This window comes from Ochotona princeps, chromosome 4 (assembly GCF_030435755.1).
Source record: "Ochotona princeps isolate mOchPri1 chromosome 4, mOchPri1.hap1, whole genome shotgun sequence".
NCBI lineage: Eukaryota > Metazoa > Chordata > Mammalia > Lagomorpha > Ochotonidae > Ochotona > Ochotona princeps.
Window position 1 is genome coordinate 55,884,360 of NC_080835.1, and position 17,050 is coordinate 55,901,409.

Here is a 17,050-nt window from a genome sequence, read left to right on the forward strand (position 1 = left end):
AAGAGCCTAGCTCAGTATGACCTGTGCTCCATGCTGGTTTCTAGTTTTGCTTGTAGGCTAAGGTTTGCTCAGTCCTGCTCAGTACATTCTGTTCCATTAACAATTTCACAGCTCAGCATTGTTAAGTGATTAGAAGTTCTTCAAAGGAAGAGTTACTGGCATTGGAAATCTTTGGGATTGACTCAGATCCCAGAAACAGTGGGGTCAGCCTAGAGCTATCTAAGCAGCAATTCAGACAACCAATACCCCAGAGCTCCCTGGCCGGGAGGCTAGCAGGTGGAGCCTGGCGCCAAAAGGAGACTTCCCCCCTGGCCCAAGGTTGCGCCCAACCCCAATCCTGTCCACCGCCCAATGAGGGCGGTGGGTGGGCCCTGGACCCACCCAGTCCAGGAGACTCCCCCTCGGTGTACTCACCCGAAAGGAAGCAGCCCTCGAATCCAGGTGGGCCCAGGCCCAGCTCACCATGAGCACATGGTGGCTGGGATCGGGATCCGAGCAAGACGCTCCCTCCTGCAGCCCCCAGCAGCTTCCTGGCTGCTGAAGTTTAAGCCCGCAGGCCCAAGGTTGTGCCCCACCCCAATCCCGTCCACCGCCCAATGAGGGCGGTGGGAGACACATTCTAATAAGGGTGAGGAATATTAATGATTTTCATGGGATGTAGATGGAGATTTCTTGACTCTAACTTCTAGCTCTTTACTCCTTATATGGTTCAGTGTTTCCTGTAGCTGACAGAGTATCATTCAGCTCACTAGTGTGTTACAATGAGTGTATAATGAGCTATGGATCAGTATAAGTCAGCTCGGTCCCATCTAACTGGCATGAGCCTGGCCCTGGTAGGGGGTATACTTATCTTCACAGCCAGGGAAACCAAACCCATATCCTGTGTGTCTTGAGATAACAGGAACCATTATTTTCAGGTGGCTTGGCACTTTTCTCCACCTCCCTATGTCATGGACATTACCCTAGGAAACATTTCCTTGAGTAATGGCTATGTATAAATATGAACAAATATTTTGTAATTATGCCATAAATTTTTAGATAAAGTTTCTTTGTTAATAGAAGCTATTCTGAAAAGAGAAGTATGTTCCTAGTTGTATAGTGAGTGCGTCATCTTACTCTGCTCTTGGCTTTGAAGTTGTATACTAAATAAACATTTGTTTTACATAAACTCTAATTCTAAATCAAAATAAGTGCTTTCAAGACTATGATTATTTTGATTAACTATTCACAAAGATGGAAGAGAACAATGAAAAAGCTTACAAACTAGTCTAGTCCAAGGTTTCCTTCTTGGATCATTTTCCATTTATTTCAACATCAAGCTAATTTTCTGTTCTTGAATGTTAGGGAAAAAAAAAATCAGTCTTGAAAAATAAGTGGTTAGGGCTGGCATTGTTGGTTAGGGGGTTAAGCTACTGCCTACAATATTGGCATCCCATGTGTCAATTCAGTTCTGATCCAGCTCCCTGCTAATGCATCTAGGAAAGCAGTAGAAGATGGCTCAAGTGCATGGGCCCCTGTACCAGTGTGTGAAAACTGGCAGAGGCTCCTGGTTCCTGACTTTGGTCAGCCCCGCCCTAGCCACTGTAGCTATTTAGGGAGTGATGGATGGAAGATGTCTCTCAGTCTCTCCCTCCCTTACTATAAATGCTGACTTTCAAATATATACAGCTTTTATATATATATATATACATATATATATATATATATATATATACACACACACACACACATATATATATGTGCATGGGAATATTTATTGACTTGGTACTGTGTTATAACTTCTCTAGTTTTTAATGCTTGTACAGAATAAATGGATATTATACCATTTTATAGACAAAATGAAGCTGTAACTTGCTGTAAGAATGTTGCCAGATAAAATTAAGCCTGGGCTGCTTGATGCTGTACTGGCAATTCACCAAAGGAGTTGATATTAGGAAGCAGATTTATTCAAGAAATTGCCATTGTTGGGGAAAGGCAGGTTTATTTTTATTTTTATTTTTATTTTTGTTTTTAGTAAACTGTAAGACACCACATCATTGTTGGCTCTTACTTTTAATTACTAAGACAAATTTTTATCTGGAAATAATAAAAGGAAGATTACATGGCATTAAAGCTCTATTTCAAGGTTTAGTAACAACAAGATCTAGAACAGGATCTACCTAACTTCTAAAGAGTCAAAGAATAAATATTTTAGGCTTTGCAATACAAGGGTTACAGTTCTTTTGTAATGTGGAAGCAGTTGTTAATTATATGTAAATAAATGAATATAACTTTGTGCCAGTACAGTTTCACTTACAACAGATTCAGCCTGAGAAATTGGCCCTTGCTATATAGTTTTCTTTCCCCAATTTTAAAAAAATAGTTTCAGATATGCTCTATGTATTTACTGATTTTTAGAGATAAAAAAATGCTTATTTACTTGAAAGAATTACAGAAAGTGAGAGTAAGGCAGAGAGAGAAAGACAAAGGGAGAGAGATGTTCCATGTGGTGTTTTACTCCCTAATTAGATGGCTGCAATGGCCAGGACTGAGCAGGGGCCTAAGCACTCAGACCATCTTCCACTGCTTTTGCAGGCCGTTAGCAGGGAGTTGAATTGAAAATGGAACAGCCAGGACTCAAACCAGCATTCACGTGGAATACCACTGTTAGAGGCAGGGGCTCACCCTATTTAACACCACAACACTGGCTCTAGATTAGCTCTTTTTCATAACACAGTAAAATCTATTCTGACATTTGTATATCTTAAAAGGAGATATTCCTAAACTAGCAAGGATGAACAGGTTGAAAAGAACCAGACATTCATTATGTACTTGGTTCAGAGCATTCCTGTGTTTATTGTGCCAAGTGCTAAGGAACATTGAGTATTGATGTGGGTGATGAATACATTAATTTCCAGTCTAGAGTTTTGTCTCCTGTAGTGGATCTTTGTATGGAGATTTGTGTCATGTGCAAATAGGAACAGAATTTATTTAACAGTGAGGAAAGAAAGCATATTCATGCATGAGTATGAGCTCTCTTCCATAGAGAAATATCCATCATGAGTGAATCAAAGGATTAACTGTGAGCAATAGGGAAAATTAGAGCAGCACCTCCAAATGAAAATGAAAGTGGCACATCTAGACATGTCTGTCCCTGCTTTTCTAACTCTTTATAAGAACATGGATTGTACTCCGATCAAGCATACACATGGGATACACATGCATCCTTAGAAGGTGGGCTTATCAAACTAACAGATAGATAGCATCACTTTGCAGAAATTCAAGATTTTCATCTCACCTAAAATCTTACTAACTGCCTGGTTACACTATGTCAGGTATCATTTAGATGATAGGAATGCTAAACTGCTAGTTCCATTTCTAGCTTCATATTTACTAACTTGATATCTTCATGTTACTCATTTAATTTTTCTATTTCTTCTTTTGTAAAACTAGAGGTTACTATCAGTTCTCGTGGAGATGAAATTAAGCTGCTTATTTGTTTATAAAACACTTTTGCATATTATTTATGCATCAGGCACTGTGATGGACATTAGAAATTTGAAAATTATATAAGAAGTAGTCTTTTACTTCAACACATTTGTGGTCTAGTAAAGAACACAGAACCAGAAATAAGCAGCCTCCATGCGATATGATCAAAATTAGACACATACAAAGTTCAGTAGAGTAGGAAAGGATAGAGCTTGCCATAATATGAAAATGCAGCCATAGTATCTTTACTCTCATTGTCCGGGAAAGGAGAACAAGTTTTGGGGTTTCTGCCACCTCTCTTTCTTTCCCTGCTAATGAGCCTAGGAACGCAGTGGAAGATGTCCAAAGTGTTTGGGCCGCTGCACCAACCTGGGAGTCCCAGTGAAGCTCCTGGCTTTGGTTTGGTTCAGCCCTGACCATTGCAGTCTTCAAAAGTTGGATACTTGGTAATATCCAGTTATTTTCTCATCTTCTGTTGTCAAGCACTATCCTGGTGACTAAATATTTTGATATTTTTCAAGCCTACATATAGGAACTTACAGTCAAGTTTGACTGGCTAAAGATAAGGAAAAAAAACAATTATAATAAAATAGTTTTGTAATAGTGCTTTTTTAAATTTTGTTTTTATTTGAAATACAGAATTACAGAGAGAAGGAGAGACAGAGGGTGAGAGAGTGAGAATCTTCCATCCATACTGGTTCACTACAAATGGCCATAGTGGAGCTGAGCCGATCCAAATCCAGGAGCCAAGAACTTCTTCCAGATCTCACATGGGTGCAGGTCCCCATCCTCAGCTGCTTTCCCAGGCCATGAGTCCCTACTGGATCAAAAGTGGAACAGCTGGAGCATGAACTGGCATCCAAATGGGATGCTGATGCTGCAGGAGGAGGATTAATTTGCTCGGCCACCATGCCAGTCCCTGTAGTAGTGTTCTTTAATTAGGGATCATTAGTCACAAGATATATAAACCCTCTCCAGCTAGCCAGAGTTAAGAAATAACTTTTTTGAAAGAACATGAGAAATTTATAAAGAGCCCAGTAGCAGAAAGTACAGCCTTCTCTCACCAGAGCTGGAAAAGCTGGCTGTTCCCTCCCTCTTCCACCTTTCCTCTCCACTTGACTTCCTATGTTTGATTTCTCTTTCATTTTTCTTTCCTTGAAAATCACTCCTCTGTTTATTCCCTCACTTGTTCACTCACGTTCACTGTCCCCAAACAGAAACCTGAGTTTCACCTGCATCTCTACTTTGATTGTATGCTGGGTTCTTGCCTCACAGAGGTAATAATCCATGTGAAAACATTTACATAGGTGTGCAAATAGAAACACAATTTATTTAACAGTGAGGGAGAAGGCATACATTCATGTGTGACAGTGAGCCACCACATTCAGAGAAACATAGCCCTTCTGAGTGGGCCAGAGAGTTGCACCTAGCCAGGCAGGAATTCTGAGTAGCACCCCATCAAGGTCCACTTCTGAAAGGGAGTGCTCTCACCCATTCCCCGTCTGCTTTATGAGGCAAGGGTGGTGCTTTATCATGCTTGAAACCATCTGGGATGCTTATGACCCCTCTGTAATGTTCACATGAGGCTTTGTTTTCATACATCCTTTGGCTTCTCCTCCTTCTTGGTTCCAGATGAAACACAGGGGCATCTTAGAAAGGTGGCTGATGTTGATTTGACAGATAAAGACATTACACTCTGGGGCTTAGAGGAACTTCCAGCTCACTCAGACCCAAGCTAACTACCTAGTTACTCTACCTCAGGAAGAAATTAAGAATTTAATTAGATCACAGAGTTACATAAGCAAGTGGTACATAACATTCTATTTATTTCTAGCAATATATTCTAAAAAAATTTTCTCTCTTTTTTAAAGGTTTGAATGTTTCAAGAGCAAGAACTCAGTAAACTACCATCTGATTTCTGCCTTAGTTCTGTTCAGTTTAATAGTAACCACAGTAAGTCATATTTTGTTTCTCACAAATCAAGTATATGTGAAATGACCATTTGTGGAGTTTGGTGCATTCTACTCCCACTGTTGACCCCATCCTGCTCAAACTGAAATGTTCATGCACAAAACTGGAATACCTCACAGAGATACTCCTTTGTTTCCTGTTCAAGTGTTGTTTACAGTTTTTCACTATAAGACTAAAGTTAAAAATTTGTTCCTGTAAAAGTAGTACCAATACAAGAAAATTAGCTCTCATCGTGGATGGGCATATTACTTCCTATTTGCCAAAATAAGAGATTGGTTCTGCTCTATCATGCCTAGTGTGGCTGTTTTAGTAGTTAATCCCTTTCTATTAAATTGTGCTAGGCAGTCACTTCTAATCTTACCCAGGTGCTTTTTTCCTCAAGTAAACTGCATTTTTTTAAATTAAGAAATATGTTCATGTCAGCAAACATTAAACGTCTCCATGACACACACTAGAAATAAAATGATGACTAATAAAATAATGACTAAGAAGTAGTTGCTCTCCATGAGGGATTCATTCCATTCTATTAGAGAACTAAGACATGTTGGCAAAGAATTGCATCTCAAGGTGACAACTAGGATACTGGAGATAAGAACTAGTCACAGAAAAACAGATAAAACCTGTTTCAGAAGTCAAGGAAAGTTTTATAAAGAAGGAAGTTAAGCTGGGTTTTAACTGATGATTAGTGTTTCAGGTCCCTGGGCAAGTATATGGTGAACCATTTCTAGAATATTGTGTGTCCATAGACAAAGAGCCTTGGAACAACCTGTTAAATTATTACTAATTTAATTACCACCTATATGCCAGATGTTATACTGAGTACTTGACCTTCATTGCCTCGTTAAACAGAGATTTTTATGTGAGTAGAACATATGCAAGTGGAGAGCAGTGATGAATCTAGTTAATCAAATACCAAATTACAATGACCCTTCCTGATATGCCCTATTTATGAGTTTGATTTTTATCCTCAATGCAGTGTAGAACCACTAACAAGTTTAAAGTAGAGGAAGAACATAATCATAGACTTTTAGGAAGATTACTCTGTGGAGGATGGATTAGGGACTAGAGGGTAGACCAAGGACTTTTGCATTTGATCTGCAAGATAGTAGACTCAGACTAAAGAAATATGGCTGTGGGAATGAAGAAAAGCTAATTAGAGCACAAGTGGAGTAAGAAAGGAGTTGTCTGGAATGACTGACTCCTCAGTCAGGATATACGGTATGGATACGCTGCTTTTTCAGGAAAGATAATGAGTAGGTTTTTGTCATAAGTTAAGTTCAGCTTGGAATATGTAGATACTAATAATATCTGAGGCTTGACAGCTTGAGCTGAAGATGTAGATTTGGGAGTTGTCAAGGTATTGGGTAGTGCTAGCATTGTGGTAATGAACTGGCACAGATTGTATAGACCACCAAGATGACTATAATCTTATGATACTTAGGAATACTGGCACTTGAAGACCAAATATTTTGGGGAAAAAAAATGGAACCTTTGAAAGAGACTAAGTTAACAGGAGATGTTGACAGCTACAAGAACTTGATGTCACATAGTCAAAGATTTCTAGAAATAAAAAGTATGTAGCATTATTTGTCTCTGAACAAATGAGTGAAATGAAGATTGAGGGCTAACTGATAGAAATTTTTAAATTGAAGGCCTGGTAGCCTTAACAAGGATATCGTCAGCAGTTGGAGGCAGAAGCTGATTTTCAGTTAGTTGAGATGTTAAAGTAGGGGATTGGAAGAGCATGTACATGTACACTATTTTTCTAAGTTTCTACATTCCTTTGTCTAAACTATGTACTGACAAATAGTGAGAGAATCCCTGAATTCCAGAGAGGAAAAGAAAGTCATATAGTTATAAATATATAAAAGAAAGAGCACAAAGTCCACAGAGTGTCAATGATTTGCCTAGCCTACCAAATTTATATAGAAAGAATTGGTAGCAGAATCAAGAATAGATCCCTTTGTAGGTAAAGAGATTATGTAGTTAGAAACATGCTTTGGAGTCTGTCAGATCTGAGTTTGGATCCAACAATGTTAATGAGTAACTATGGAAACATGGGTAAGTTATAATTCCCATTCAGCTTTCATTTTCATTGTATATAAAATGAAGATAGTATTAGTATATTTTTCATATTAGTTATGAAACCTAACACCTGGAAAATAGTAAACACTCCACAGTCTTTTGCCTTAAAATAAATAAGATACACAACCTCTTGCATTTCTTTTATTAATAAAGTCATGATTTGATAGCATTATCTGTCTAAAAAGAAATTAGTATTTTGAAAAAAGGATTTCAGATTAAAATCATTCTCCCCTACTGAATTTAGAGTTGTAGATATATAATATCTCATACACAATATATTTTCAAAAGTCTATGGGTGCCTAAAGGAAGTAATCTGGACTTTTGGCAGTAATAATAGATACTTTCTCCAAAAACAAGAACTTAGTATAGCCAAAATGCAAAATTATGTAACATTTTATGAGGATACAAATAGATTGAACGTCAGTTGTTATCTTCAAAAAGATGATTATCTTAATATGGGGAAAGGCAACAAAAAGATGCCAAGTTTGTATCTGGACAGTAATAATAGGAGAACGAGCAGTTGCTTCTGCTATATGGAAAAGGGATCAGAAAAGCTTCAAGAGAGAGGTGTAGTTAGAATTGGCTCTTGAAAGATGAATATTTTCAAATGAGGAGTATTTCTGAACAAAGAACAACATATTTAAAGATACAGAAGAAACATATTTGAAGAAACATAGTACTTTCTGGGACCTAGGATTAGAAAGAAACAAGAATTCAACAGAGAGGACCAACAAAAATAGGAGCCATGAAAGATTTTTAATGTCAGGCTGAGACATTTGAATTTTGTCTTGTAAATGATACGGATCATGACATAGTTATGATTTAAGTTATGATCAATTCCTCTATGCCATGTCACTTAAATATTTCTATGCTAAATCTTAAGTAAGTATTAATTTAATCAGCCACATGTCATTGGCACCTGAAATTAGGGTTTGTGTAATTGGGAATACGAGTGAGTGAGTTGGCAAATTCTGGAAGCAGAGGTGAGCACAAGAAATTGGTTTTATGTCTTCTCTAATAGTATCCACTATTGTGGTAGGCAGTTACACCTATTTCAGTTTATCTTTCTTCACTATCATTATTCTTCATTATCTAAATATGGAAAAAAGTGAATCTTTAGGTTAAATACGCTCAAGACATGTAATAAGCAGGTAAGTTGAAATTCAGCTGTTGTCTCCAATTCCATTCATCTCCTGTAGATCTACTACAGAAATTCTCAACATAATTGCTCTTCATTTTTTGGTAGAATCCATGTTTCCTTGTCTTCTTTGGTGCTGATGCAAAAATGAGGAGGTCAGAGGAATGCATAACAGATTGAAGCACTTTGTTGCCTGTGGCAAGGCTAGCATTTGGCTAGCGCCATCCACCCTAATCTGATTAGATTTATAGGGTTAAAGTCAGCCCTAAATAGCATAAGGGAAGCAACAGAGATATGGGACTTGCAGCATTATTGAAATAGATTTGTATCCCTTCTCCATTGTGCATCTCATTTACATCTGTTTCATCTAATGTTTTTGCAGGTTTACCTTAAAGTGAAAGAGCCTATATTCCATCAGGTAATTTAAATTATCATAATGTGATTGCTTAATAACACATGTCTACTTTGTGTTTTCCCATTCTAAGAAATTATATGCAGATTTTGAAAAATTTTGAAAATAAATTAGCAGATTTTGAAAAATAAAATAGCAGTTTCAGTGTGTAAAACCACAGTTGCCAATTCAAGAACCAGTAGGAGGTTACAGGAATGTACCTTTGACAGCCACTGCCACTCTTCAGATCCATCTGGTTCTTGGTGTTCAGTAATGCAAGTTCAGCTTTGTTCTTACAGGCAAAAAGAACCAGAAAGCATATCTACTTTCTCTCTCTCTCTCTCTCTCTCTCTCTCTCTCTCTCTCTCTCTCTCTCAAAGAAAGTGTGTGTGTGTGGCTTACTTCAGATGGTCATAACAGCTGGGGCTAGGCCAGGCTGGAGCCAGGAACTTCATCCGGGTTTCCCATAAGGCCCAAGCATTTGGACTGTCCTTTGCTGCTTTCTCAGATGTAATAGGGAGCTGGATGGGAACTGGAGCAACTGGGACTTGAGCCAGTGGGTACTACAGGCAGCAACTTAACTTGCTGCCACAATTTCGGCCCCAATTATTCTTTAAATGTTTTTAATGAGCATAATTTCCCTGTATTTTGTGCTTTCAGTTGCAATAATCTCCCATTTTAGTATTCAGATTATCTGTTTCAGCCTTGATGTTTTGCAGCAACTAATGGATAGGAAAGACAATTTTCTTTTTTTTTTTTTTTTTTTTTTTTTTTTTATAATCCATTTTATTGTATTGTTGTTGACAATCTTTACATAGTTAACTATAGTTGAAGGAAAAACAAGAAAGAGAAAAAAAAAAAAAGGTTCAGGGGGATAGGGAGGTGGGCAATGCTATTATGTCCATATTGTTTCCATCATGTATCTGAGGTAAAAGGGGATATTGAGGGAGAAGCCCCACCCGGTTTCCCGCCCACCCCAAGTCCCGGATGTGGGGCATGCTCTGAGATATGTGCTCAAGTGGAGTTAATAGTTCTCCAGTTATGAGTCACTGCCAGTTTCGCTCGATGAGGTGGTCCACTGATTGATATGGTCCATCATAAAGTCTCCATTTGTCCCATATTTCGCTGCCAACATGTAGCTGAGATGAATGATTGTCCTATTCTGTCTTCTGTCTTTTCTTGGTTAGAATTCTGAGTCTAGCAGTTCAAGTGGGGAGATCTCCAAAGATACTTTGAGGTATTCCCAGATTAGTTTCTTGTGTGTTCTAGCAAGCACAGGGCCCGTGCAGCTCCCACTGGTTGATGTAAGGGCCGAACCAGACTGGACTGCAACACCCATTGGTTCCAGTGCAACTCGGGACTGAAAACAGAACCAACACAGCAATTGCAACCACCAGCTGATTAGGAAAGACAATTTTCATCCAGTTTTCTAAAGTGAATTTCACATCTATAGTAGCCCAAACCTTGAAGATTATAATAATATAAAATGATGTGACAGTTTAGAGTCCATCTGGTTAAAAACTTCAAAATGGAATTGGAACTAGTATTTTAGGCTGCAAAATACTCACTTGGTATATTTCTTATTATTTACTTTGGTATTGATAAGGTTAGGGAAAGTGGCTCACTGTTATACTTTATTTTCTCACTACTATAGAAAGTTTTAGTTGAAGATGCCTTTGTCTCAAATGTCTAATCCAGAATATTTTATTGCTGATCTGTTACATAATTAGCATTGATACCGTATATGTATGACTTTAACAAAAACCCTGATCAGTTCTTTTTGTACATTAAGAGAACTGCTTTTTCTGAGACTCTTGTATTTGTCCAAGTTTTGAGTGTTGCTCCCCACTCCTTATGTAACTCTTGACATTCTTACAGATAGAAACTTAGAAAAATTGTTTTGCAATTTGTAAATGACAAGATTTAAAATAGCTTTCAGTGGCAAAACAATAGAAGAGCACACAGCATTGTCTAACCTAAACGAGCGATGGCTTCATAGTTGGAACCTTGACCCCATGCTCCTGGGCCAATGTCTCGCTCTCTCTACTTCTTCATTTCCTCACCTGAAAAGTGTCCCACACAGATTTTATTCACAGATATAATTTAGAAGTAACTAATACAAGATAGTTCAAGGCACAGGCAATAAATAATAATGCAATGTAATAAAGATACATATGAAGATATCAAGTGACAGAGAAATCATGAAATGTTCCTTAAAGGAAGCATTTGAGTTGAGCCTAGGGAGATTCATAGTAAGATAAAATTTAGAATTGAAAGGGCTAATACTCTAAAAAATGTTTGCTACATCCTGGATTATATGTCTTGAATATCAGATAAGCTTCTCTGAGGAAGAAAATACTGATATCAGTTCCTCACTATATTAAATCCAAGGTGATCAGATGAGAACTAAATGCCATTTATTTAATTTGACCCTATAAAGGACAATGTCCAGAGTATAAAGCTCGCACATTGAATAGGAATACCATTATATCTTAAGTAAGATAAAAAGGAAAGCATCCATAAAACAAATTAAAAAGAATGTTTAAGAAGTTAATGGACCCTCTTTAAGCAGCTGATTGAACAAATCAATAATTGAATATGTCAGATAAGATCTCATCTGATGTCTCCAGAAACATTGTTGCCAGAATCTTGCCGACATAGAGGTCTTCTAAAGATGATTGTTTTAAAAAGATTTCTAGACATGACACAGCAGTATATCAATGCTTCTCCCTTCTCATTTGACCCTGAGTTTGTGATAAGGAGCATACTATTTAAACTGGAAAAAAAATTAATAACAGATTTGTTTACATTTTATTGTTTCATTTATGCCACCTTATTATCAACTAGCGAGATAAGGAAACTACTAAGATAAACATATTTTAAAAAGATGGAAAGTAAAAATTTTTAGCATTATATCTAGTCTGAGCCAAATATTATATGTCTACTCTAGCATATCTATTCACATTGCTTATATAGTTTGACTTATCTTATTTTATTAAAAATAAAATCTGAATAGGATTTGTCATCTTCGTTTTATAGGTAAGACAACTAAGAGTCAGGAGTGTTGAATAATTAATTTGCACAATGCTTCTCCCCTAGATTCTGGTGGGGTACTCTCTGCCTTACTAATAAATAAAATGTGTAATTAAAAAAAAACCTCCAGAACAAATTATATATTCAAAATAGTGACCAGGCAACTAAAGAATGGGAAAAGCATTTTCATACCTTATACATAAGAGATTATTGAAAATCTACTGAAAGCAAAGACTCAGAAAATTAATTGCCAACCCATATTTCCATCAACCACCCACAACAGCAGCAGCAGTAGAAATAGCCCAGATATCTTCTGGTGGCTGAATGGATAAACAAAGCGTGCTTGTGTCACATAGAGTGGGATATCATTGAGCCTCAAAAAGGAAGAGACTCTGTCCTGTGCCACAACATGCAGGGGAATCTTGAGGACATTATGGTACGGGAGATCAGCCGATCAAAAAGGAAAACATTGTTTGATTCCATCTCTAGAAGGTATCTAAAGTAGTCGAATTCAAAAAGACAGAAAATGGAATGGTGGGTTACTAGGGGATAGATGAGAAGGAAGCTGAAAGTGAACAATTCTAAGAATCTCTTCCACAACATTGTGAAAATGCCTAAAACTACTAAACTGTACACTGAAAAATTAAGATGGTAAAATGTATTGGGTTTTTGCCACCAAAAATGTCTTAAAAGTTTAGTGTAATATGATAAACAAGTTTACACCAATAAGCTTTAAAATTTATTTTTTTTTTATTTTCTAAAGTGAACAAATTCCTTAAAAATAAACCACCTATGGAAACATAATAAGCAAGGCAGCAGTGGCAGCTGGTGGTGTTGATTCATGGACAGGTGACATGAAGGAGGAGCTCATTTTCCTCAAAGCGATTGACGCAACTGAGATACTTCAGAATCCTGCATGTGCTTCTGGGGCATCAGGAGCGGCAGAAAAATAGGCAGAGGATGAACAGGAACCATCGGAGGTCTTCGTGGAGGTTTTGACCTACACTGGCTGTTTCAGTCATTTCAGAAAAAGACCACTGTGGCCCAGTACAATAGTCTAGTGCCTAAATCCTTGCCTTGCACATGCCGGGATCCCACAAGGGTGCCAGTCTGGGTCCCCAGCTCCTCCACTTCCCATCCAGCTCCCTGCTTGTGGCCTGGGAGAGTAATGGAGGACGGCCCAAAGCCTTGGGACCCTGCACCTGCATGGGAGACCTGGAAGAAGCTCCTTGCTCCTGCTTTTGGATTGGTTCGGCTCCAGCTGTTGCAACCACTTGGGGAGTAAACCACTGGAGGAAAGATATTCTGTCTCTCCTTCTCTCTGTAAGTCTGACTTCTATATATATATGTAAAGCTTTAAAACGAGAGAGAGAAACCACCAAGGAGTCCGAGGTCCTGCTGCCAAGCTTGGAGGGGCTATATGAAAATGAGAGCTACAGATGCTTGATGATACCCAAAGCCATGTTAATCTGCAGACTTCTCTAGAGAATGTGTCCACCCTCCCTGGGGCTGGGGCTGCCTTGCCCAGAAATGTTAATTCTGTTTCCTCTGGAGGGTATAGGCCAGCTTGATGTTGGTTTGGGTTGCTGTTTTGAAACATGATGTTAGAAGAGCTCGAGCACAGAACCTTTTAGTGGCCTTCCGGTGGCTGAGTCTTCCTGAGCAAGGAAAGCGAGTGCAGGTGAGATGTAGACTGTTGACTGCCTCATGCTATGGTTTTGAACTCCCATGTCACTTTTTTTATTCCTGATGTTTCACATTTTACTGAGAAAGAAATACTCATACACATTGATTGGAATATAAATAGATGTAACCACTTCAGAAAATAGTTTGGTGTTTTAGTCATTTTGATAATATCAGTATATATATTTTCCCTAATCCTATAATTGAATACATAAGAGCATACCCTAGAGAAACTTATGTTTCTACTGTAATGTGAATAAGGGTGTCCATTGGGATGCAAACTGGAAACTGAATGTTCATCAGCAAAAAAATGGGTAAACAAGTCATGGAATTCTTATCCAGTTAACTGGTATGTAGCATCAAAAATGAATAAACCATGGATATCTACAATATAGCAGTCATAAAGGGAAAAATTCAATTATAAAATTACATAAAAATAATTTAAGATCATTTAATGTAATATCACAATTTAAGATTTAATTAAAATCCTATTATAATTCAGAAACAAATAGCATTTTAGGATTGTATGGTTAGGTAACCAGTATAAGTTAGTAAATACACTTTAAAAAGAAGAAAAGGTAGGCTTATTATAAAAGGAAAGTGGTTTTCTTAAGGGAGGCAGTTGCACTGACAAGAGACATAGCATCCCTGAGTTATGAACAGATCATTCTCTTTTCCTGAGTGGTGCTTTTCCAGCTGTTGACTTTGTAAATATTTGTAAACTATACTTTGTACTCTGTACAAATTTTTTGCATGTAATCTTTCACATTAGGGAAAATTAAATGTTTCCACTAGGTTTACTTTTCCATGTAGTAATAGACAGACATTCAGTCCTGAATGTAGAAGAGAAAGAAGTCTAGGAATGTGTGGGAGCTTATATAGTACAAAGCACAGAACAGCATGACCTGGGTCAACAAGTAGTTACTTCTTATTTTTGGAGACTGCCAATGGGAGAAGGAACACAAACGAGGATGCCTGTGCAGGCAGAAACACAATTATTTGCTGAAAATGAAGCTCCAGAGGAGGGAGGGAGTTATGAAGATTGGAACAAAATTGTATCATTTGTTTAGATTTCTGCAAATAGTCAAAACTTCATGTAACCATTCAGAATTGATATTATACTTCTGATATTATTTATTTATAAATAAGGTCTTAATTTTTCCCTAGAAGTTAAAATTACTCAATTATATAATCAAACATTTTTTTAATTTTGTTCTTTAAAATGTAAGGAGAGATAATAAATGTATTCGTTGAATTTGGAGGACTCTTCTAGTAGACAAAATAAACTTACTTTGGCAAAAAAAAAAAAAAATAAGTGATTGTGCTAACTTGTTTTTCTTTTCCAAATCAGGTCATGTATGGGATGTTGGTTTTCACATTAGTCCTACGATCAATTTATATTGTTACGTGGTAAGTTGTTTGGACCATCAACACTGTAAATAAGGTATATTTAGTCTTATAAACCTATAGCCTAAATTAAAGAACACACCAAAGCCGACTCCAGCAGAGATGTTGACAGAAAATTGTAAGCCAACAGTCATTATGGTAAAGTATAAGGGAGCGGGCAATTTAAATTCATGTGAGAGTTCCAAATTCAAAGAAACCTGAAAAAAGTTGTATATCATGATCTCCTTTTGAAAATTTGTAATGTTTATGGTATAATAAAGAACTTGAAAAATTCTACAGTTAAAAAACTATATTTTTCTCCAATCTGCCCAACTAGAGAACATCTTAAAGGAAAGCCATTATTAACCTCACAAGGAATTCTTATCCTAGGGAAGATCATTTGGAAAGTGGGCATAATCTTTAGCAGTTAAGGAACATTAAGAACTAACATTTATGGGAGTATGTATCTTAAACATGACCTTGCTGTTTAGCAGGTGCTTAATAAATACATGGAATGATACATAAATCTGTTTATCTCTTAATTAAACTTTTAACCTTGATATATTATAGATAATTATATTGGAAGAAATAATAGAGATCCCCTGTATCCTTTACCAATTTCCTAAGTGGTAATGTCTTGGAAAAACTGTAGTATGTTGCACAACCAGAATTTGTTAATGAGACAATGAAGATTCAACACACTTCCATCACAGGGATCCCCGTGTTGTTCCTTTATAGCCACACCTAATTCACTCCCAACTCTACCTCACTCCACATTCCTGATTTAACCTGTAGTAATCTCTAACCTGCCCTCCATTTCCATAATTTTGTCATTTCAAGAATATTATATAAATTGAGTCATATACTGTATAATCTTTGGGATTAGCTTTAAATCCAACATACTTTTCTGGAGATTAAACAAAGTTGTTGAATGTTTTTAGAGTTCATTCCTTTCTACTGCTGAGTAATATCCCATGATATAGAGTACTCCCATAGTTTCATTCATCTGTTGAATAATAACCTGGATTAGTTCATTTTTTTTTAATAGGAATAAATCCAAGGACATGGATTGTAAGTGAAGCCGCTTGGACATGAGCCAGTGCCCAAATAGGATGTCAGTGTTGCGGGGGGGAAGCTTAACACACTGCACCACAGTGCTGGGCCCTAGTTTTCCATATTTTGCATTCCCATTATAAATGTGGGTAGTGATCTAATTTCCCTACTTCCTCACCAACATTTGGTCTTACCAGTGTTTTTAATTTGGCCATTCTAATAGTTGTATTGGTATTTTACACTGTTAATTTGTGTTTCCTTAGTAGCTAATGATGTTGAATATACTTTCATATGCTTTTTTGCCATCTATATATCATCTTTGGATAAGTATTCATGTTTCTGCTTGTTTTTTCTTGTTTTAGAACAATTTTTAAAAAGAAACAACAAGACATAATATATTTGACAACTTTTTGTTGCTATAACAAAATATCTGAGACAGGCTGCTTATAAACAAAAGGACCTAATTTTAGCTTAGGATTCTGAAGTTTTGAAGTCCAAACAGTATGATTCAGCCTTTGAGTCCTTTTTGAGCACATTATATCCTGGTAGGAGCAGCTGTGCTTACAGTTTCTCTCCTCCTTCTAAAGCCACCAAGATTCAGTCATGAAGGCCCACTCTAATGGCCTAATTTAATTCATTCACTTTCCCAAAGGTCTACCTCTAAGCATGATAATCAGGTTTGGTTCCTCCCTTCTTAATAGTATCAACATAAAACTCTAGGGATTAAACTCTTCCATTAGCATGGAAAGACAAGTCATTATTCAAATCATAGCAGATATAATTTCTCTTGCTTCTGAAGTTGGGTTTTGAGACTTTAATTCTTTGTCAATTTGTGATTTACA

At 37.1% G+C, this 17,050-nt stretch overlaps 1 protein-coding gene across 1 annotated transcript in view; it reads left to right on the top strand.

Moving 5' to 3' along the window:
- Positions 1 to 17,050, top strand: part of ACER3 (alkaline ceramidase 3) — a 140,086-nt gene that overhangs the window by 99,158 nt on the left and 23,878 nt on the right. Inside the window, exons 5-7 of the mRNA XM_004589864.3 lie at positions 5,340 to 5,421; positions 9,045 to 9,080; positions 15,121 to 15,179. Of these exons, the coding sequence (XP_004589921.1) occupies positions 5,340 to 5,421; positions 9,045 to 9,080; positions 15,121 to 15,179 (177 nt within the window). The remainder of the gene's footprint in view (positions 1 to 5,339; positions 5,422 to 9,044; positions 9,081 to 15,120; positions 15,180 to 17,050) is intronic.